Source organism: Callorhinchus milii, unplaced genomic scaffold (genome assembly GCF_018977255.1).
Source record: "Callorhinchus milii isolate IMCB2004 unplaced genomic scaffold, IMCB_Cmil_1.0 Scaffold19, whole genome shotgun sequence".
In the NCBI taxonomy this organism is placed as follows: Eukaryota; Metazoa; Chordata; class Chondrichthyes; order Chimaeriformes; family Callorhinchidae; genus Callorhinchus; species Callorhinchus milii.
Genome location: NW_024704760.1, coordinates 868,598 through 890,945, shown reverse-complemented (window position 1 = coordinate 890,945; position 22,348 = coordinate 868,598). Strand labels below are relative to the sequence as shown.

Below are 22,348 nucleotides of genomic sequence, written 5' to 3'. Positions count from 1 at the left end.
CAGCCTGAGACCAATGGCAGCAATGGCACCCAGTCACACAGTCACTCCACGTCTCAATGACGTGATAAGGCAAATGCAAGGATTATTATTATTATTATTATTATTGTCCCTAACGCCAATGAACTAATTCCGCAACGACTTGGAGATTGGGAGTCTTCTCCCAGTGCAGAACAGTGCAGAGAGCCACACACCAGTATCAGTATCCGCAGTCAAACCTTCTGCTCGTGAAACCTAATCCTCTCGCACGGGTCTTGAACAGCCCATATCCCTTTTCCCTGGAGCGGCTCAGACACTAACAAAAGCTTCCACGTACCGTACCGAGGGGAATTGAATTGGCATCAATTCCGCTTTCATTCCAATAAAATCCTTCACATTCCCAGTAAGTCTCGACAGTGAGGCTAAATCTTCAGCCAATGGATCTGGTCTGGTCTTTAAAAAACATCAGCTAATTTACAATGACACGTCCTCCCCTTCCTTCCCCCCCTCCACACGCTTCAAATTTAAATCCCTTTGATGTTTTTAATAGCAAGATTACTCCTGCGCTCATATCAAAGTGTCAGGTTGCCAGTGGAGGGAAAAATATAATTTGTTACATTTTCTGCTCAGTTAGCGTCCAATTAATTTATCTGTACAGTCCCAGAACCGCAGCTGGATTAGTCTAAATCAGTTTGGCTCAGTCAGGCAACGTGTTAGAGATGCTTTTGCTCGATATGAGACCAAGCAAGAGAGTGAGTGAGTGAGTGAGTGAGTGAGTGAGTGAGTGAGTGAGTGACCTGCACAAAACTCTGGAAACGCACTCCCTCTATCCCTCCGTCTTGCCCCTTCTTTCCGCCATCTTTAGATCGCACCCAAGACCTTCCTCGCCCCAAGGCTCGGTGCCGTGCTCCGCCACTGGCGAGGGCTCTGGGACGCTGCCCTGCGCGAGGGCCGCTGGCCGTGGGAGCACAAGTCGTTGTGGCCACGTTTATTGTTGGGGTGGGGGGTGGGGTTGGGATCAGGAGGTGGTGGGGGGCAGGGGTAGGGGGTAGGGGGTTGACGGAAGGCGTTGTCGAAGAGAAGGGTCAACAAACTAACGCTTTACGTTGGTACAGCCCACACCTTATCACGCTGTTGAGACGTCTCGAAGCGCTTAACAGGACCCACCGCTGCAGATTGGCTGCGGGGCATCATTTGTAGTGCAGATGCTATAAAAATACCGTAGTGCGAGATAGATCCCTGGAAATCAATGTGCTCGCCCTCCACTGAGCGAATGAAGCCACTGCATTATTATTACTGCTATGGAACTTCGCCACCTACCGGCAACACCCGAGTACTGACGGAAGACTGATCCTGTCCTCGTTTCCGGCTAAATTATTTTAAGTCTCGGGGGGAGGGGGGGGGAAATGAGGCACACCACACAGCAATACATCACAACAGCTTTAAATGAACAATTTATCTGGCCAAGACAAGGGCAGAAGCCTCGCAAGCGAGTGGACCTGGGTTCTAATTGATTGGCACTTCACTTTCCGGGGGTAATAATCCCTTAAAAAAATAATAATGATAATTTGGTCCCTCAATCCACGACTGTTTGTGGGACACTGTTGTGCGCAATTGGCTGCCGCATTTCACCCACAAAATACACAGTCGCTACACTTTACTATATATCCCGTGAATCACTTTGAGACGTCTCAACGATGTGATAAGGCGTTATAACAAATGCAAGGATTATTATTAATGTCTACCTGAACAGGTAGACCGGACCTTGGTTAGTGTCTAGGCATCTAGATCTGAGAACGAAAATAAATGAGACACAGGAAGCTGTATTAGAGTTGGTTTAGTATAATATATTTCAGCTTTGAGAGAGACATAGAAATCAGTTTTCCACAGTTTTCCTATAAAAGACCCATTTTTTTTCAAAGCATTATGCACAAAACATCTTTTAATTAGAATACAATTGTATAGTGAAAGTAATGTGATCTCGCAACTTCCCAATATAAAATGAAGTCGCCAGAACCAAAAGTAGATGTTAACTGTTGGGATAAGTCCATCAGAGGACAAATATGTCAAACTATTGAACTATTAGTGCTTGATAGGGAGAAGAGGTGCAACGACAAAAGGCCAATATCTAATCAACTTTTAATTTCACTTGCAACATCTAGAACATTGGAAACGTGTCCATGCGTTGTCTTTGTATAATCATACAACTAAACTCATATCATTAAATCCACATCTGCTATACCACTATGCAAAGGTGAAAATACTGTCTTTTCAAGCGATGTACAGAGCAAATTCAGGAACAGTGTGTGTGTGTGCAAACCGTCTTCTAGGAGGAGATCTTTATCCAAGATATAAAAACGGGTGAAGCCTCTTCAGATATGTTAGTTTTGTTTTAAATTTGGAATGCTGGCACTTTCCAATTAGGCAACAGTTCTTCATACCTGCAGATCATCAGACGCAGAGTTAGCACATGGGACCGTGAGGGTGACACAGAAATACAGACAAATACAAGGAATTGGTATCGGAACGCTCAACGAGTTGATCTTAGGCCACTCCTTTCACATGGGGAAAAATTTACAAAGCACTTTAACAAAGAGGATGAAAGCCCGAGTTGCGAGGGAGAAGGGGAAGGGTGGCTAACCGCACAATCTAAGAGGTTTCGAGGGCAGAGAGGGAGTGAGCGAGTTGAAAGGGATTTTGGAAGAGAGTTTCAGACGGCGAGAGCAAAGTGTCGGAAAGTTCGCCAGCGTGGGAGGGGGAGGGTGCACGCGAAGCAGAACACTTCAATAAGAGTACAAGTAATAACTTCATGTAACTAAAAGGTTCATAAGCAATCAGCAAAAGAAACAAACATAAGAGCATGTTGAACACGAAATCAAAGCAAGGTGAGAACAACAGGAAGGAACAACAGCAAACAGCATTTACACACGACATTTACACGGTGACTGTCACGTCAGGAGGACGTCTCAAGGCGCTGGACAGTCAGGGGTTTGGACTCCAGCTGGGGGTTGGGATCAGCGAGGGGTGGAGGGCAGGGAGGGTGGTCAATGGTGCGATCGAAGAGGAGGGTCTTGAGACAGGCCTTGAAGGAGGCGAGGGAGGGAGAGAGGCGAAGTGACTGTGGGATGGAGTTCCAAAGTAACAGTGAAGGTGAACAATTCTCTCAATGTACAAAACTGCTGACTGCTGTGTCTGCGAACAGACGGTTTTATAAAGTAAAAAGGGGTTAATGTTTTTCAAGCAGGAAGTTGAAAAGGCGTTAACAGGAAGTGGCAGTACATATGGAGGCAGCAGAGGGCAGTGCACGGCAGAACAGAGACTTCACCGCATCCTCACACACCGGCCCTGGAGCAGCGCCAGGTTTACAGATGCTGTTCGTTGACCAGATGGAACCTCTCCTTTTCAGCTGCTCTCTACCCTTCCCGATCCCAACCCCCAGCTCGGGTCCCAATCCCTAACTGTCCAGCACCCTGGGACATCCTTCCTTCCCGATCCCAACCCCCAGCTCGGGTCCCAATCCCTAACTGTCCAGCACCCTGGGACATCCTCCCAACGTGAAAGGCACTTTACAAATCTAATTTGTTGTTACTGTTTAACATCTCTTGTGCAAAATTGCATGTGCACACACACACACACATACACCATGAACATAAAGGGGCATCAGCCCCAAAGTGAAACCCAAGTCTACACTGCAATGTGAGCTTTTACAACAACTTGCACTTATATAGCGCCCCTCACACAGGCACTTCAACAGTGGTGAAGCATGATGCCAAGCTGGAGGGAGGAGACGGCAGACACGGTTGAAGAGGAAGGTCTTCAGGCACGAGTTGAAAGAAGGGGAAGGGGCAAGGAGGAGGGATAGAGGGAAAGTGTGCCAGAGTTTCGGGGCGTAGTGGCTGAAAGCGCGGCCACCGATGGTGGACAGGAGGGAGGGCATGAGGGACATGAGGGCAGGAGGCCGGAGCCAGTCGAGCGGAGGCAGCGGGTTGTGGGTTGGGGAATAAGCAGATCAACAGCATTGCTGTCAGGTTTTGCTGTGAGGGCCTTACCTGGCTCAGACCTGCTGCGGAGCAGAAGTTTATAGCAACAAACAGCTCTTCTTTTTACTTTTCTTTTTTTCCACTGGTGTTTTCCTATTGATCTGTCTGACCAGGTCATAAAAGATCTGTAGACACAGGGGAGAAACAAGCAAACGTTAGGTTACATTCCAACAATGATCCATGCATTTGATATGATGTAATTGTTCGTGCCATAGACTGGCTCTTACCTCATTAACTAAAATAAAAACAGAAGTCGCTGGGAACACTCAGCAGATCAAGCAGCATCTATGGAGAGAGGAAAGTGAGTTAACATTTCAGGTCAATGACCTTTCGTCAGAACCTGGTCGTCAGGTCATCAACCTGAAATATTAACCCACTTTCTTCTCTCTATAGGTGCTACCTGACCGGCTGAGTGTTCCCAGCGACTTGTTTCTATTTCAGATTTTCAGCATCTGCAGTGTGTTGCCTTTTCTTACCTCATTAACGTTGATCTTTGATTTCGCAGAGGACTCTAAAAAGGCACAGTTGTTCCACTGTCTCGCTAGGTTCTGGCCCTGTTCTTTGCCCACGACTCGTTCATCTTCCAAGTCGCATTTATTGCCGACTAGTATCATGGGAACCTGCAGGACAAGACATCACACATTTGTTCAGTCAGGATTCGTCTGCCTGCCAAACACACAAAATGAAGACAATCCTAACTCCATCACCACCATCCATCTCCCTACGAAACTCTTTCCCCTGTCATCCTAAAGGCTGATATTCAAGTCTACAAAACGACTCACTTACAGGACTTACTTTACAACGAGTTGTGAATCACAGCAGCCAGGCTAATCCCCACTGGCTGTGGCCAATGTTCTGGAGCAGAAGGTTGACTCCAAACTGCTTCTGATGAGTAGGGTTCTGAGGGAAGATCCCAAATATACAGAGCACGGAATTTCAGGATGATCCGGGACTCGGGTGAGTGGCAGACACACACCGTGAAGCAACAGCCCGAGACAAACATGAGCAGAACAGATCCTTGTGTGAAGTGTAGCAAGACGTTCATTCTACACAAAAGGCCCAATGTTTATGAGAGATGCCGTTCTGACAAGATGAGGCCAGAAATCTTCTCAATAAAGATGGTCCAAAACATTCCACTGTTCATATCTCTTCCTCCCACAACGCCCCCCAAAAAACTAGACCCATCCTAAACCCTCCTACCCTGGAGATGCAGCACACAATTTACTCCGAGCTCATCTGAAGCCACACCTACACTTCATCTTAAGAGGAAACGCTTCTTCTATCAGTGGCTAACATACAGAGGCTACTAGATGGCAATACGAATGAAGCAATTGCAAATGGAAGTCTGGTCAGAGAGAGATGTCCGTCTTTCTGGCACATTTCACTGTTCCCAAAGAGGTCGACTACTTTTGCGTGGAAGTTCATTCCGTTTGATGAAGGACCCTGATGCTTTTCATCACAGACGGGCAGTGTTTGCTCGCAGCAGGGAAACTGTCCATTACTGAACACGGGTAACAGTGTTTTCACAATAACCCAAGAACACGTTCGAACATTTCGAAGAACCAAACCTTGGCTGTACTTATGAAAACATTTACGCTTCCTGGAATTTTCCTCTTGAACAAAACAGTCCCGAGAGACATAGTCATCTACTGTATAAATTATATACATGCACACGCACACATACAAACACACACGCACACAACATTTGCGCACAGCAGTGTCCCACAACAGTCGTGGATTGAGTGATTATTTATTATAACAACAACGAGGAAGTTGCTACCATCACAGTTCAAGCCACATTGAAACAAGTCATCAGCAGCTGACTGGAAAGGAAGAGGAAGAACTACACAAGAAAAAAAGTGTTATTAACTTTAGCTCCATTTATCTTTGACATTACTGGTGAACACAGTACAGATCTCACGGCTTTAGTGCTGCAATGATTTTGATGGAGAACAGATGGGATAGACAGAATTCCCCTATTGCAGTGAGGACTTTCCACCCAAAGTAGCGAATCGGCCAATTAATATCACTCAATTGTTGCCCAAGTCTCAACTCAGAGATGGTCGAACGGATAAAGATCTGTATGTTAAGAGTGGGTGGAATTTTCCTACACGACCATGTATGGTGGGGGAAGTGTTGAGTTCCTAGCATGGCCTCTAAATGACTAAAAGCATGTGCACCCCTTCCCTCATCACAGCTACAAACTGCTTGTATTTTCCAACCTCCAGGCTTATCACAGGTCGAAAAATAAACTAATAATAACCACTAGAGAGACGCTTCTCTACTCATAACAGATGTGCTGGCTTCCCACCAGCAGATAATCTTCAGTGAATGTGGACTCAAGCTAGACCTCGCCATCAACAGGGGGATCAGTGCAGGCGTGTTCATCCCAGCTCAAGTCTGTCGAGCTATGTCCCTAATTGGATGTGTTTCGACACATCAGGGATTGATTGACCTGCTCACATGAAGGATTAGTTGCCTGAGCTTTCAGTTACATGAAAACGTAACCTTTAAAGCCAGTTCAGTATCATCATCAGTGTAAACTGGAGTCATTCAAAAGCATCTAAGCCTACATCCCCTTCCTCGTACCAGGTAAAGTTCCACAAGGACTAAAATGGGAATCATTGCCGCGGGTTGGAAAATTCCTTCCCTTCCTGTTTATTCCGGTTGCCTGACGGAATTTGGTCTGGCGATTTTTTAAAAAAACTCCCCTGGTAATTTTTTTTTAATGTAAAACGGTAAATTGTGGTCAATTTTGAAACCTAGACTGCAGGACTCTTCACACCATGAATCCCCAACTAGTCACATTTACACCTGGTGGGTTAGTTATTAAATTCCAAGTTAGACTCACTTTGCGAGAACAATCTTAATCCACTAGCCTAGAGTTTCCCCTTTTTTTAACATCACGATTTACTAAATGAGATCATCATTTGAATAGATTAATGAAAACATGGCCCAGATTCAACCATATAGGAGAACACTGTTCCCACTATTCGAGTACAATAACCTTTCTGAACTAAAAACTGGCCTCATGTAATTGTCCAGTCTCCGCACGCACAATACAGCAAATATTTCGACGATTAAAACGGCAGATCAAAATTGGGAGGGAAGAGAGGACAAAAAAAAATTCATCACAAGTTACTGATTTAACAAAGTTTAGGAGTTTTACAACATTAATAATCCTTGCATTTGATATAGCTCCTGATCACCTCTTTGAGGCGTCTCAAAGCGCTCCATAGAAATATACCATAAAGGGAATTGATGTATATTTTGTGGGCGAAACGTGGCAGCCAATTGCACACAGCAACGTCCCACAAACAGTGGTGGATTGAGTGACCAAATTCGATTAACAACCGGGTTCCTACTTACTGCTGGTAAACAGAGACATGTGGAGTAAGGAAAATTGCCCAATGTTTTGCCCTGCCTAGGAATCAAACCCAGGTCCTATCGCTTGTGAGGCAAGTGCTCTAACTGAGCTAGGACCCCCATGTTAATGGAGCAAGCATAACCCCAGCTATAACAGTGGGTCAGAATTGACAGAATCACTGGGGGAGAGAGCACCAGCACAGGCACAATGGGGTGAACAGCCTCCTTATGTGAAGTAAATCTACAATTCAGTTTTGTAACAACGGGCTGGGATGTTACAGCAGATTGATGGGAAACCAAGAGCTTCCGCACACCACTGAGCAATGCACCCTTCCTTATTTCACAAGCGTACAGTCATTTAGGGATAATGCAATGGCTTTCACCTTACTGAGCTCAAAAGGCTCAGGGATGGAAACAAAGCTGTGGAAAGGTGAACCTAATATCTCAGAAGGATTAATGTGAACACTTAGAACATTTAGATGAGGTGTTTAAGAGATCTATTCATAAATACAATTCTGTACGTAGAACTATTTGCTTAACTCTCCCTCCCTCACACACAGGCAAATAAATTAAAGGGTTAGTGCTGTGGGAGATCAGTGTCCGGGTAGTATCAGGGAAGGTGGGAAGTGAAGCCCTGGCTATTAATGCTTTACAGCTGTTGATTTTATCATTAATGGGAAATTCCCTTGTGATTCATACACAGAAAGACAACTTCCTGCAGGCGGTTGCTTAAGCTCAGCTACCAGTTCCCGTTAGGCTGTATGAAATGCTTACCAAACACACACAAAATTGGACTGGGGGAGCGGGGGGGAGTGAGAGAGAGAAAGAGAGAGAGAGAGGGGGGGGGGCTGGGGGAGACAGAGAAAAGAGAAACCTGGAACAAACAACTGTTTTTTCCCTGTAAACTTAGAAACCCACAAACGATGTGTGTTCTCCATTTACAAAATTCGTCAGGCGCTGGAGGGCAGGGAGTTGGGGTAGGAGGTGACTGTATACTGCATTTGGCTTAGAAAAGAGTCGCGCTGCCAACTCAGAGTTAAAGGAGAGCCATTGGCTTCGGTATGGAACGTTAGCCCATTGACGGGAGATTGACAAACGTGTCTAGATTTGCTGTTGCAGTCGGAGAGCTGTTTACTTACATCTTCAGTGTCCTTGACTCGGAGGATCTGTTCCCGGAGGTCCTGTAAGTCATTAAATGTGGACTGTGCCGTTATAGAATATACTAGTGCAAACCCCTGGCCGTTCTTCATATACAGATCCCTCATTGCCGTGAACTGCTCCTGTAATGGACAAAGGCACACACAGCAATTTAGTGTTTCCCTCTTGCATAAATTGCATAAATAGTACGTTTCAAGTCAAACCATCACTCAAGTGGCTTCCGAAAGAAAACTTTGGAAAAAGAAAACATGAGTGTTATAAATAGAATACACAGCAGTTAATTTGTATGTCCCTCCAGGAAGAGAGAGAGAACGCACATTCCATTCCAACAATCTATCCCTGGGATTCCCATGTGTAGCTGGGATGCATGGAAATCTCAGGTTGGCTTGGACACTTTTAAGCAATGGGGATGGGTTTCCGCACGTGTCAGACTCCCGGCTGACAAAAAAATAAGTTGCATCAGCAACAATGAGTCATAGAGATTGAATATGGGGGTAAATTTAGATGAGGAATATAAGGAGGAAGGGGAAATCATGGCTCTTTGAAAGAACAAGGCTCAAGATTAGTAATGAGCTCCAAAAGAAGCAACTTTTACAATCGCAAACTGTTGTCTATTGCTGCACTGCTTTGCAAAGATGTATTTTATCCACAATACATGGATGCACTCTGCCAACACAAGACACAACAGGAGCTGATGTCCCTCAAGCAACACAGAACATGCTGTTATCGAGCACCTTTGAGGGGTTATGCATCAACATACTCAATTTACTGGCAGACAATAAGAGAATGTTCGATAGTAAGAGGATTTAATGGCAATGTTTGAATAGGCTTTGGTGCTAGCGTAGAGCGAATGGAGGAAATGCACAGTTCACATCAGGAGCGACAGCCTAATAAGGCCTTTTGATCCTCAATTTATCATCAACAGAGGAAGGCAAAATATAACAGAAATTTAGACAAATGATGAAAGGACTTTGACAACAAGCATGTCTGAAGGCAGATAAAGAGGTGAGGTTTCCACAAGATTTCAGGAGTTAAAGCTCTTTAATTTGGCTTCTTCCCTCCTCGTAAATCTGTGAGATTTAGACAATTTAGGGCATTGGATTCTTTTTTTGCCTCTTCATTAAATCCAGCAATGTCATAACGTCAGTGTAATGCAATGTCTGTGTGTGCGCGTATATATATATATATATATCTATATCCATTTATAGGATACATTTAATGACCTGCAAGTTGTGAGTGAAATACATTTACAGTAGCCAGTTAAAGATTGTGTATGGAGGAAAGATTTCTTACTGTTCCTGCTGTGTCCAAGATTTCAAGCATACACTGTTGGCTGTCTACTTCAACTTGCTGCAAAGAAAGAAAAACAACACATATTCAGTAAACCTCTTCACAATCAGATACTCAAAGTTAACAATCCTATCACATGTCACATAAGGCATTTAGTGAAGTATAATAATAATAATCCTTGCATTCGAACAACGCCTTATCACGTCTTCGCAACGTCTCAAAGTGCTTCACAGAATATATTGTAAAGTGTAATGACTGTATACTTCGCAGGCGAAAGGTGGCAGCCAATTGCGCACAGTAGTGTCCCACAAACAATCGTAGATTGAGTGACCAAATTATTATTATTTACTTATCTATGGAGGGATTATTACACCCAAAACATAATCCGCCAATCGATTAGCAACTGGGTTCCTATTTAGTGTTCGGTAAACAAAGACGTGTGTGTGGAGTGAGGAAACTTGCTGAACGTTTCGCCCTGCCCGGGAATTGAACACAGGTCCTCTTGCCTGCGAGATCTAACCAGTGAGCTGCAGGACTCCATGTATGAAGCGTTAAAAGGAACAAGAGCAGTGAGTATGAGGGCTGGCAGGTCTTCAGAAACAATAGCTGCTACTGTATTTTCCACTGAAAACGTTTATGTTCACAGGTGAATTCATTCAGAACTTTCATCGAGTGATTCTCAATGTATTTCCCCAAACTCCAAGAAATACCCAGGGGCTGGAGAAGTGTTCACATTGGGTTTTCCTTGCAACCCACAGATCTCAATAATATTTCCAAAGATAAACAGAGGGAGTGCTTATTACTCAATATAATTAGGGCATATGGGACTCGAGGAAACTCAAATAAATGTTTAATGTGCATCGAGCCAAACCACTTGGGGTCTTTATTCCAGTAAGAGAAGCAGGGTGGCCCACGTCAGTCAATGTTCAGAATAACAGCTAGTACTCACTTTGGATCAACTGTTTGGATTACGTGAGAGAGCAATTTAAAGAGCAAGCACTATTCTGACTGTTTGACAGTAAAAGCCAGTCGCAAAATCCAAAACTAAACTCTTAATCAGCTTATAAACCTATCACTGCACACTCCAGTGCTGACTGGAAGCCGTGCTCAGTGGGGTCCTAGGTCAGTGTCACTCTGCATTAAAACTACTCGTGGAGTCTTGTAGCTCAGTGGTTAGAGCGCTCGCCTCACAAGCGAGAAGACCTGGGTTTGATTCCCAGGCAGGGCGAAATGTTAGGCAAGTTCCTTACTCCACACTCCTCGGTTTACCAGCAGTAAGTAGGAACCCAACTGTTAGTCGATTCGTGGATCGCTTTTCCGGGGGTAATAATCCCTTCAAAAAAAATAATAATTTGGTCAGCCAATCCATGGCTGTTTGTGGGGACGGTGCTGTGCGCAATTAGCTGCCAAGCTTCGCCCCAAAAATACACAATCAATTCACTTTGCAGTGTATCCTGTGAAGCACTGTGAAACGTCTCGAAGATGTGATAAGGCGCTATATCCAATGTAAGGATTATTATTATTACTAGGAAAGCCCTACAAGTGTGAACAACTGATAGTTCACATTTTTCGACACACATCGAAGCATTTTACTATTACTTGTGTGCTATTTATTTGATATCCACTGAACTCGAAGTGGAACTGCCAGGACAAACACACAGAGTCAGTGCGTGTATTCGAGAACAATGGGTGATGCATCGAACCAGGGCTCTTTTTTTTTAAAAAAAGGGAAATCTCCAATACAAAACATTCAGTGCCGCAATAATAGCTGCAGTGTTAGAGTGTGAGGACGTAATTGAGGATAGCCTGATGAAGGATTTCATTGCAAGTCGAGTCCTTCAATCAAAGCAGTCCGATTGTCAGACCACTTCTTCCATTGCTAAACAAGAGATTTCTTCATTTAAAGAGTCATAGATTACGATACCTCTCTCCCTCCCAGCCCTTGGAGGAATCTGGTAGGAGACAAAGTACGATCAAACCAAACTGCCCTTCAAGCAAGACTGGAGGGAAGCCAAATAATGAAATGAGGCAACTGAACCCTGACATCATTTCAGAGCAGTCAGAGTAAAGAGTCACCCAGCGCCTTGGAACGTCCTCCCGATGTGAAAAGCACTATACAAATGTAATTTGTTGTGGTTGTTGTTGTAGTAGTAGTAGTTGTAGTAGTAAAGGGCCATCTCCAGCTGCAGCCCGTTGAAAGTGCGATTGAATTCATCCTTTGAATCACGTGTAAATATCATTGACCCTTAGCTCCAAATAACTCAGATTACAATATTGTAATTTAACCCTATTTTTTAAAAAGAAGTCTTAAAAGGGGGGAGAAAGAGAGGGCTGTGAAATGCTGCTGCTGTACTTGATTAACATGGGTTTGGGGAAGAATGAAGGAGGAGGAGATGAGATGACATGCATTGCTGAACAGCAGGTGGCTTTGTGATCACCAGCCACAGTTGGATTAAATGGACCTTTCTGTGGACAAACGGCAATGCAGCATTAATCTTCAGGGTGTAATCAAAGTTCATTACAAAATCCTCAGGTATTTGTGCAAAATTACAGGGCTTCATCTATTAAAATGGTAACAAAACAGATGAACCAAGGGATGCTTTCTCCTCCCACCCCCCCAAAAAATAATAAGAACAACACTTTGCATTGCAAAAGTACTTGTGTTGACAAGAAAATAATAGGGTGGAGATTTATCTAGGTTTCTTTTAATGCAATAGTTCAGGTTTCAAAAGGTCAATGCACAGAGGCTTGCCTTCAGTAACATCCTTAAACAAAAGAAGAAAGAGCTTCAAGTTAAAATGTAGTTTACGCAGAGGATGATTTATTTAACAAGAGAGTAAGCAACAGCTGGAGCAAGTTGCCAGGAAAGGTAATTGTGGGCAGGACTCAGACAAGAAACAACTCAATACCGTAACAGAAAGACAGTATTCTGGAAGGATAAGATCTAGGTCTTGATAGGTCTTGATCTGTATCTCCAGCGATCACTGAATATAATTTCCCAATCTATAATTTTCAACCGATTAACACAGGCTGTGAACATGATCCACCATTTTAGAATTTTATAAGGTTATAAAAGGCCCAAAGTTTGGTACAAAAGACAGACCTGAACAACAACAACTTGCATTTACACAGCGCCCCTCAAGCAGGGTAGGGTCCCAGAGCGCTTGACAGTGGTGGAGCACGACACCGAGCTGGCAGTATAGGGAGGTGACCGTAGGTACGGTCGAAGAGGAAGGGCTTCGGGCTCAATCTGAAGATGGGGAAGGAAGGGGCATGACAGAGGGATAGAGGAAAAGAGTTCCAGAGTTTCGGGGCGTAGTGGCTGAAAACACGGCCAACGATGGTGGAACAGAGAGCATGAGGGACATGCAGGAGGCTGGAGTTAGTCGAGCGGAGGCAGTGGGTAGTGGGTTCGGGAATAAGCAGGTCGATGAACAAACAACCGTGTTAATGGATTAAAAACCCCTTTAAACAAACCAGATTTTACGGCCACGAATGAGTGCTTGAGCTACGATAATAGCTGGTGCAAGCAATCATTCTCAATACTCCTCTCTCCTGCCCAAACCAACCCCATCCTACCTCAGCCCCCAGTCTCTGCCCCATCACCTCTCACCTTTCTGTAGGAATCTTCTATTGTGGGGTCATACTTTTCAACAAATATTCCCTGAACAAATTGTACGGTCTGAAAAAAAAGAAAGGAGCATGTGGTTAGGACAACGGCATTTGAAATTAGACCAACGCTCTGTGGGGTTTTGGGGAGGAGGGGCAGAGGAAATGTTTGCATTATTTCAGATTTTTTTTAAAAAAACAATCAAAGAAATGTGCTGAGATACATTAAAACAATTTTTAAAAAAAAGGATCAGCAACTTAAAAGATTTTAACATTTGCGCTGGGAACTCAACCAGTGAGTTGCTGCCATTTTTTAAGTCAAGTACAGTAGTTTTAAACATCTCCTTTACAATTTGCACGTTCTTTAAAAGCAGCCAACACAACATCAACCCAGACCATTAACTAGCCACATCCATGTATCTCCAGGAGTCACCTGTGGATAGGAGTCAAAAAAAGAAACCCAAGCCAAATTTCCACTCCTAAAATAAGTTGCTGGGACGAACAGGAGTAGCCATAGAACATCCCAGTTGCAATCAGCCAATTCATAAGAACCTAAGAGTTTGCTATAAGGTGAAAGAAGACCAAGATTCATCTAGTTCGCTTTCCACCATCCTGACAGTCACTTTACATGTCGTGTCCCCAAACCATATACTGTATCTCCAGGTATTATTTTCCAGCAAAAATCTACCTGATTTATTCTTGAAACAATCAACACTTTCTGCTTCCATCGTCTCCCGAGGGAGCCTGTTCCATACATTTACTGCCCACTCACTGAAGTAGTGTTTCCGCAGTTTGTTCTGAAATTCCCCCCCTTTAATCGCAGGCCATGTTCCCTGGTTCTACTTTTCAGTACAAGATAAAACAGCTTATCAAGGTCCCTAGCGCAGACGAGGGACTGAACCCCAGCACCACTCCTGAACGTTTGGCTGAATTACAAGAACAAATCAAGCTCACTGTGCCATTGGGGAGACCACATTTTTAGAACTGCATTAAGCAAACCAATATAACTGACTGAAAACACTAATTAGTTAGAAGCGTAATGGGAATTGTAAACACGAGAAATTGACCATGAGTGTGAAAACTGAACCCACGCACATCAGGCGAGGAGAGCGTCAATGCGCGTAGTTGCGTAACTGAACATCGCTGTCAATATAGGCCACTTCTGAGCCTCACGTTCAGTGAGATTTACTGATTTAACCTCTGAGGTCAAATGGTTTCAGACGACCCCAGATATTCACTATTTCTGGGTCATTTGGAAAAAAACAATAACTTGGGACAATCGATCCGCGATTGTTTGTGGGACGCTGCTGTGCGCAATTCGTGTTTTGCCCACAAAACATACAATTCACTTTACAGTATATTCTGTGAAGCGCTTTGAGACGTCTCGAAGATGTGATCGGGCTCTAAATCAAATGCAAGGATTATTATGTGTACAATTGTCCTATTTTTCATAACTTCACATATTACCACTACACCAAATCTATTGGATTAAGAGATTGGATTAAACGCAGGGGGTGGGTGGGGGCGGGCAGGAATGAGACTCAGTTTTTTCTATGTTAGCATACTGTCCTAGAGTGGAACATCTGTGCCAAAACAGAAATAAATAGACACAACTAGGGAAAGTGCTGACAAGCAGGACCAATACAGAGACGTACGTCAAAGATATCTGAAAAGTTGGCAAGACGGTCCAGGCCGAGACGAGGGCATGTGGTGACAGGTTAGCTCAAATCCCTGGTATAATTAGCTTTAGTTACTATAAATTGTCCCATGATGGCAAAGCAAATGTGACAGAGTCCCAGCTCTCGTTCCCATTTGATTATCAGCACCTCAGATCAGTTGATTATGGTATCCCAGACAGTTGATAATAGATAATACATAAAAAATATAATGGAATACAAGGCTGATACACATTAATTTTAGTCCCTAGATGTTTGCGGATTACAATCTCTTGTGTTGAAGATTAAAAATCAATGTTCACCGTACAAGCGAGATGTTTAGAGCTACAAATTTTGCCCACAAAATACCGTCAATTCACTTTACAGTATACTCTGTAAAGCGCTTTGAGACGTCTCAAAGACCCCGTAAGGCACCTTATCAAAAGACCCCGTAAGCTACCTTATTATTATTTGTAGTACCCTCAAAATTCCACCAACTGATGCAACAGCAATGCCAGCATTAATCCCACTGCACAAATACTGAATAAAAAAAACACGGAATTCCCCACTTTTTCCCAAAGCTCAGGACATTCCCAGCTCCTACTCGTAGAATTAAAGCCTTCTGCAGCGTCCAAGTGTTCCATTGGTAAAAACCTGATAGACAGCAAATAGTTTCAGGCCAACCCACTTATAATAATAATCGTTGCATTTAATATCAGGCCTTATCACATCTTCAAGCGCTTCACAAGATATACTGTAAAGTGAATCGTATATGTTTGTAGGCAAAATAATACACGTACAGAACGGACACACCGTAAATCCACAAAGTGCAGTACACTTACGGCTTCTTTACACCGGAATTGATGTCAGCGGCAAACTGACAACTCGGAAACCCTGACTTTATTCTTGCACGCACCCCACTGTAACACAAGGCACGCCTATGGATCTAGACCATTGTCACTAAACACCAACTTTGCGTGAACGCAGGACAGATTCTTTTTTTTTTAAATAATCTTTCCTGCCTTTACTCCAGATGAAGAACTCTTGGCGAAACAGACCACTTCTACAGGGCAACTCTGTGTGACTGTTACTCAACACTGGAAAGGGTACTGGAAACAGATTCCTTCCTGCGAGCAGTCAGGGTATCAGTTACAATAGCAGCAAAATCTTTCCAAATGGTTTAAGTTGAGGCATCCATGAGGCCATGGGTCAAGGGCATGTGGTGGGTGGGGGGAGAAAGGAGGAGAAAAAGAAAACATGTGAGATTAGCGACTTCCATTCGGCCAGCACAGACTGAAACTTCAGTCTCTTTACATTATATAAACGGAGCAAGTAGCAATTGTTTTTTTTAGTACCAAGCAAAAGTATTGGAGAATGAGTCACTAGTAGAGCCATTTCAAGGAAACAAAAAGGATTCAAATAAAAACGGAAACAAAGACTGCATCGCTCAACCTTCCGCAAACCCAGGCTATGAAAGGTCTCCCAACACTCATTCAACAGTGCAATCAATACCAGACCACGCCTGGACATGAACGCCAGCACTTGTTTAACCCAGATTTCACCAATTCACCATCTGTCTGGGCTTTTTAAGACGTCAAAAATCAATCGACTTAAAAGCTGTTGGTTGAGGGACACTGCTATGAGCAGTTTGCCTACATATAGTCACTACACTTGACAGCAATTGCCTGTTAACCACTTTGCGATATTAATACTGTAGGCGCTGTATTGAAGCAAAGATTATTGTAACACACACACACACATACACAGCAGCGAAACATTCTAAACATGCATAGGTAGAACTCTCGTGTTGGGTTTGAACTCAGTTTTACTACAAAGTGTTCAAAGATTGTTATGTACCTTATGAAAAGTAGTAACTGTTGTGCCAGCCATGTGCAGCTCTTCTGGGTAAAGGTTATACGTTACATGAATTAAGTTAGTTAATGCAATCTAAAAGTCATAACCAATATGTCTCACAAGTGCAACTCAATTTAGCATTTAATAAGAAAGATTTTCCTTATATGTATATATAAAAACTCATCAGATAATATTTAGAACATGCAAATTTATCTGCAGAGTAAGAAGACGTCAGAAGACTGCAACAACACTTCAAGTCAGTTTCGGGATGTCAGTTTTCTTAAGGGTTGCACTTTTTTGGGGGGCTGCCACGTTTCTCCCACAAAACAGTCCATTTATTTTACAGTATATGCTGTGAAGCGCTATGAGACGTCTCGAAGACGTGATAAGGCGCTATACCAAATGCAAGGATTATTATTATTTTTCAGGCAAATGTTGTGGGGAGCTTTGAACGTTTTGGGGGCAGATTTAGATCTGTAAATGCAGACTAAGTATTCTCTCAACGTTTAAAAAAAAATAATGCCTGAACCTTCAATTTTCACTTCCTCTCAAAGATAACCCAGAAGTTCGAGCAGAAAACGCAAACGTTTCCTCATCTTATCCTTCGTCTGTAAGCTACGTCAGCAAAGAGCTGTGAAAATATGGAATGCACTGCCCAAAGCTGTAAAAGCAGAATTAACTGGGTTGCTTAAAAGGGAGATAGATTTAAAAAAAACTTGGAAAGTAAGGGCGTTACTAGGCATGGAGAAAAAGCAGGGAAATAGGATTAAAAGATCTGCCAATGATCTAATAAACTGCCAGGATAGGCTCGATGGGCTGAACGACCTCCTCCTAATCCAGCCCATTGTATATCTGCTCCTACACTGGCACGCACACAATAAATTTCTAGTTAGGAGTTATGGGATGGCACTGATCAGAAATGATCCATTTCTGCTCTACAACCCAGGGCTATTCAGGGTGTAAGGTACAAAGGGACAAGGGCAGGCCATTCAAACCACACAGCCTGCTCTGAATTTACTCAGGCCATCATTTGAACTCTATTTCCCCAACTTCACAAGTACCCATCGACTGCATCTCCATGCAACACCAATTACTTCTGCATCCGAGGGCCTCTGACAAAGCGATAGTCCAAAATTGGCTCCAGTGTTAAGATTGCTTACTTCCTTGTTCTACAGCAATGAAGGTCTGAACGAATGGGGCAATCCGCTCCAGCTTTCCTCTTATAGCCCTGCACTAGCTGAACGCCTGAAGTGTTTGTCTTGAAAATACTCTTGATCAATTCAGCAATACCATTTTAACAAGGTTTGGATAACAGTCACTGTCATGAACTCACCAGAGCAGACTTTCCCACACCTCCTGAACCCAGGACAACTAGCTTGTATTCGCGCATCCTGTGACGTTCTCACACAGCGCCACTATCTGCAAGAGAAGAGGTTTAAAAGGGCACATTACACATTGCAGCAGTAAAAACAGCTTCTGTAATTAGACTCAGGTACTCAGGCAAAGAACATCAGTAAATCTGTACATGTGAGAAACTGACAGGGGAAAGGAACAAGCAAGCAAGGGATGCAAAATTCTGTAAACTTTTGTTTAGTCTTCAGAACAGCCTCCCACTCAGCCACTTGTAGACCAGAGCAACTAGGTTTCTAAGCTGCTAGCCAGGCTGCTCAGCCCTGTTAACAGTAGTTGGGGTTCCATAAAATCCTAACTAGCTGTTAAAAGGGTACGATCATTGGTTAGCGCTTCGGCATTCATTGCCCTTGCATTCAGGAAGCAACTGAGGCAGCAGCCGGATGACCTGAAAGTTGTCTATTTTGACTTCCCACACATACAGCCACATGTTTTGAAGCATCGATTGAGTTGAAGTGTCCATTTTGGGTTTTTGGATAAGTAAATGACCATATCCCTAATAGGCTATAAGGAAACCAGAGCTATAAAGAAGTGTTTTAAAGGGGTTCTGTTGTAGTATTTTTTACACTGTTGGGTATATTATATTATTATTATTATTTGCAATACACCATCCATAACCTTGCCACACAACGAAAGTTACAATCAACAAAGGAGTGGGAAAACATTCCACTGCTTAAAATGGTCAAAAATTGACGAACATCAGATTGAGTAAATCACATGCCTTTTGAAATCAAGATAGCGAAGCCCAGTGAGCTGCCGTCATTACCAATCTGATGTAACACAAAGCAGTTTAACTGGGTCACAAATTCATTCCTTCTGTGATGTACTACCTCAATCCAAGTTCAAATCATTCCTTTTTTTGTTTAATATTTTTTAGCCAAGCTGCAGCAAAGACGTTGCTGATGTTAACAGTTTTATCGCTGTGTTTGTTATTGCTCGGAGACTAGAGTTTCCCCCAAACCTGTTGACGGGATTCTCACACCAGGAGCCAAGGTGTTCTATTTATACAATTGGTGAGTCAGTTTAGACTTTTCATTGTACAGTATAAAAAAATGGAACTACAGTACCCAACAATCTTGGCTCGCGTCTATGTTAATTCCTGAATGATGTACAGTGGGCGTTAGTTAGTGCTCACAAGAGACTTTTCCTTTTTACTGTCGGCTTAAGTGGTTCATGTTAGGTTCGAGATGTGTTTGGAATGACTGGGAGTGCCTGAGAAAACGCACCACTCTGCTTCTGAAGCACGCAAGGAACTTACCCCCTTCTTGACCTATAGAATCACAGGGACTGTCCCCGCTTCTAGCGCTTCTCTAAAGATATAATCATTCCTGCATTTGATATTGCACCTTTACATCATTCAGAAGTCTCAAAGCTATTCACAAGATTTTTCTCGCTGTAAAGTCAACTGTGCATTCGTGTGGGAATGTACAAAGAAAGAGAACATTTCTGCTTTAAGAAAGACTTCCTACAGTCGGATTACAGAACACACAATACACTACCCCTGAATTAGTGACCCTGAACATTACTAGGACCATAGTGCAGGTTGTCTTCCACATCAATGGCAGCCCATAAAGCTATCTAAATAGTACGCAAGTAGGAAGCCAGTTGTTAGTTGGTTGATTGGCGGATTGCTTTCCAGGAGTAATAATCCCTCCCCCCAAAAAATGTTTGTGGGACATTGCTGTGCGCAATTGGCTGCCGCGTTCGTTTCACCCACAAAATACACGGGGAGAAGGGCGTTATATAAATATAAGTTGTTGTATCCCATCAGTAAACTGTGTGAATGCAAATGGCAACTTCCTCTTCACTATCGACATTTCTTAAAAAAAATGCCTTTTTATGGAAATGCATCCCCTCTTGGCCCAAAACCTGAGGCAGTGAAGAACCCTCTGCGGGGAGTAAACAGCAGATAATTTCTCATTGTACTGAAAATCAACTGGAAAAATCCAGCGGATGATGAGGCTTGCAGTAAACAGAATGAAGCGCCTGTTTACATTTGCAGTATGAACTTGGCTAACCCTGCAAAGAGATCAGCTCTGAAACAATGACATCACTCACAAATTATCCCATTTTATAATTGGCTGTTGGCAAACCTCTCTCCTCTCCTTGTAAGGTTACGAAAAGTGCATAAAAGCAATCGGGGAGGAAGAGAGAAACCACAGAATGTCCTCACATTTTTTTCTTGCTCCTGCAGATAATCTGCCTTTACGCTCCTTAAAGTATTTAATATGTCTTGAGGATTGAATCAGTTCTTATATTAAAAAAAACTTTCTCCGAGCGGTTTGATTATATTAATAATAATCCTTGCAATTGATATAGCGCCTTATCACGTTTTTGAGGTGGCTCAAAGCAATTCACAGGATACACCGGAATGTGAACTGACTGTGTATTATGTGGGCGAAACACGGCAGCCAATTGCGCACAGCAGCGTCCCCACAAACAGCTGTGGATCGAGTGACCAAATTATCATTATTATTATTTTTTGAAGCGATTAAACAAATGTTTTACTGCCATAGTGTGTGTGAGATTTGCACTGAAATCTTCTGCACCTCTAATACCTGCATCACTACATTTCCGCATCTGCCTTGTTTAACTACACATTGAGCCTTTGGGATGCAGTACCCTAAAAACAAGAGCGGTTACATGAACTGTTAGTATTATTATTACATAAACTGACAAAAAATGAAAATCACATTCTCTTTTCTAAAAGAAATAAATAAATACTTTCAGTCACTCTATAGGCCCGACACTTGGAAAACCACTAACTGACATTAGAAAAAGGTTTACCTAATCTAAAAGAATGTATAACATAGTTAGGACCTTTTTTGGGTGGAGAAGGGAAATCCTGCAGATCAGATAGCTGCTTAGATAAACTTAACACATTCCTCATTGAGTGTTCCAGAAACACTCGATTAACTTGACAAAAACGTGCAAATGGGGGCTTAAAGAATGAACGTGGGTAGTTGCCTTAGTGACCTTTAACTCATCTACTTTCTACCTTTACCCGTCACGTGAAGTACAGCATTTCATTAGTTACGCTATCATTGGGCAGGAACAAGAGGCTTAGTACTGTAGTTACTTCCTTGATGTCCAGATTATTTCCAGTAATCTGTACTGGAAAGTACTGAGATTAAACAACAAGAATGATGATCCTTGCATTTGATATAGCACCTTATCATGTGGTTGAGACGTCTCAGAATGTTTCGCAGGATAAAATGAAAGTGGATTGATTGTCTATTCTGTGGATGAAACCTCGGTTTAACGTCTCACCTGAAGGATGGCACCTCCGACAATGAAGCACACCCCTCGCCCTGCACTGGAGCGTGACCTTAGATTATGAGATTCCAAGTACCGACATGGGGGGAACCTGAACCCACAACCTTCTGACTCCGAGGTGAGCTCGCTACCCTCCGCGCCAGGCCGACAAAGAGAAATACTGTCTTGGCACCAAACTGCAAAATGATTATTTTACGAGAGGCTCCACTGGTGTAGCATTTGTTAAAAGGAACACGATATCACAACACAGCGGATTCAGTCTTTACAAATCCCTCCACTGCGACGATCACACTGGTCCTGAGAACATTAAAATGGACGCGAGGATGGGAAAAAGAAAAATCAGTAGCCATTTTCACTCCTGAAGATAAACTGACTATTCATGAAAAAACAGAAATTAGATTCAGCTGAATACTACAATTATTCCGTGAACATAAAACAGCCATTGTAAATAAGTTGTCACGTGACTAATGGAGAGCAGAACGAAGAACTGAATAACCATTTTCGCACAGATTTTTTTTTATTGCTGCCAAGTTCTTATATAATTATAAATGGGTCTCACATGGTGATTGATTTTGATGAGACTATGATACAGTGGGCTAACACAGGCCTCATTTCAGGTTCCTGATTAATGAGATTTTAAATCTCCTGGTTATAGATACAATATATTAATAATAATCCCCACATTTGATATAAGTGCCTTATCACGTCTTCAAG

At 43.0% G+C, this 22,348-nt stretch overlaps 1 protein-coding gene across 4 annotated transcripts in view; it reads right to left on the bottom strand.

Moving 5' to 3' along the window:
* Nucleotides 1-1,802: 1,802 nt before the first annotated feature.
* Nucleotides 1,803-22,348, bottom strand: part of rap1aa (RAP1A, member of RAS oncogene family) — a 44,597-nt gene continuing 24,051 nt past the window's right edge. For 2 of the 4 annotated variants that reach the window (XM_042342004.1, XM_042342002.1), the window contains exons 2-8: nt 18,282-18,367; nt 13,444-13,512; nt 9,834-9,890; nt 8,522-8,662; nt 4,493-4,636; nt 4,026-4,141; nt 1,803-2,417 (exon numbers count right to left, since the gene is read on the bottom strand). In XM_042342004.1, the coding sequence (XP_042197938.1) occupies nt 4,055-4,141; nt 4,493-4,636; nt 8,522-8,662; nt 9,834-9,890; nt 13,444-13,512; nt 18,282-18,338 (555 nt within the window). In that variant the 5' untranslated portion in view covers nt 18,339-18,367 and the 3' untranslated portion in view covers nt 1,803-2,417; nt 4,026-4,054. 4 annotated transcript variants of the gene reach the window in all.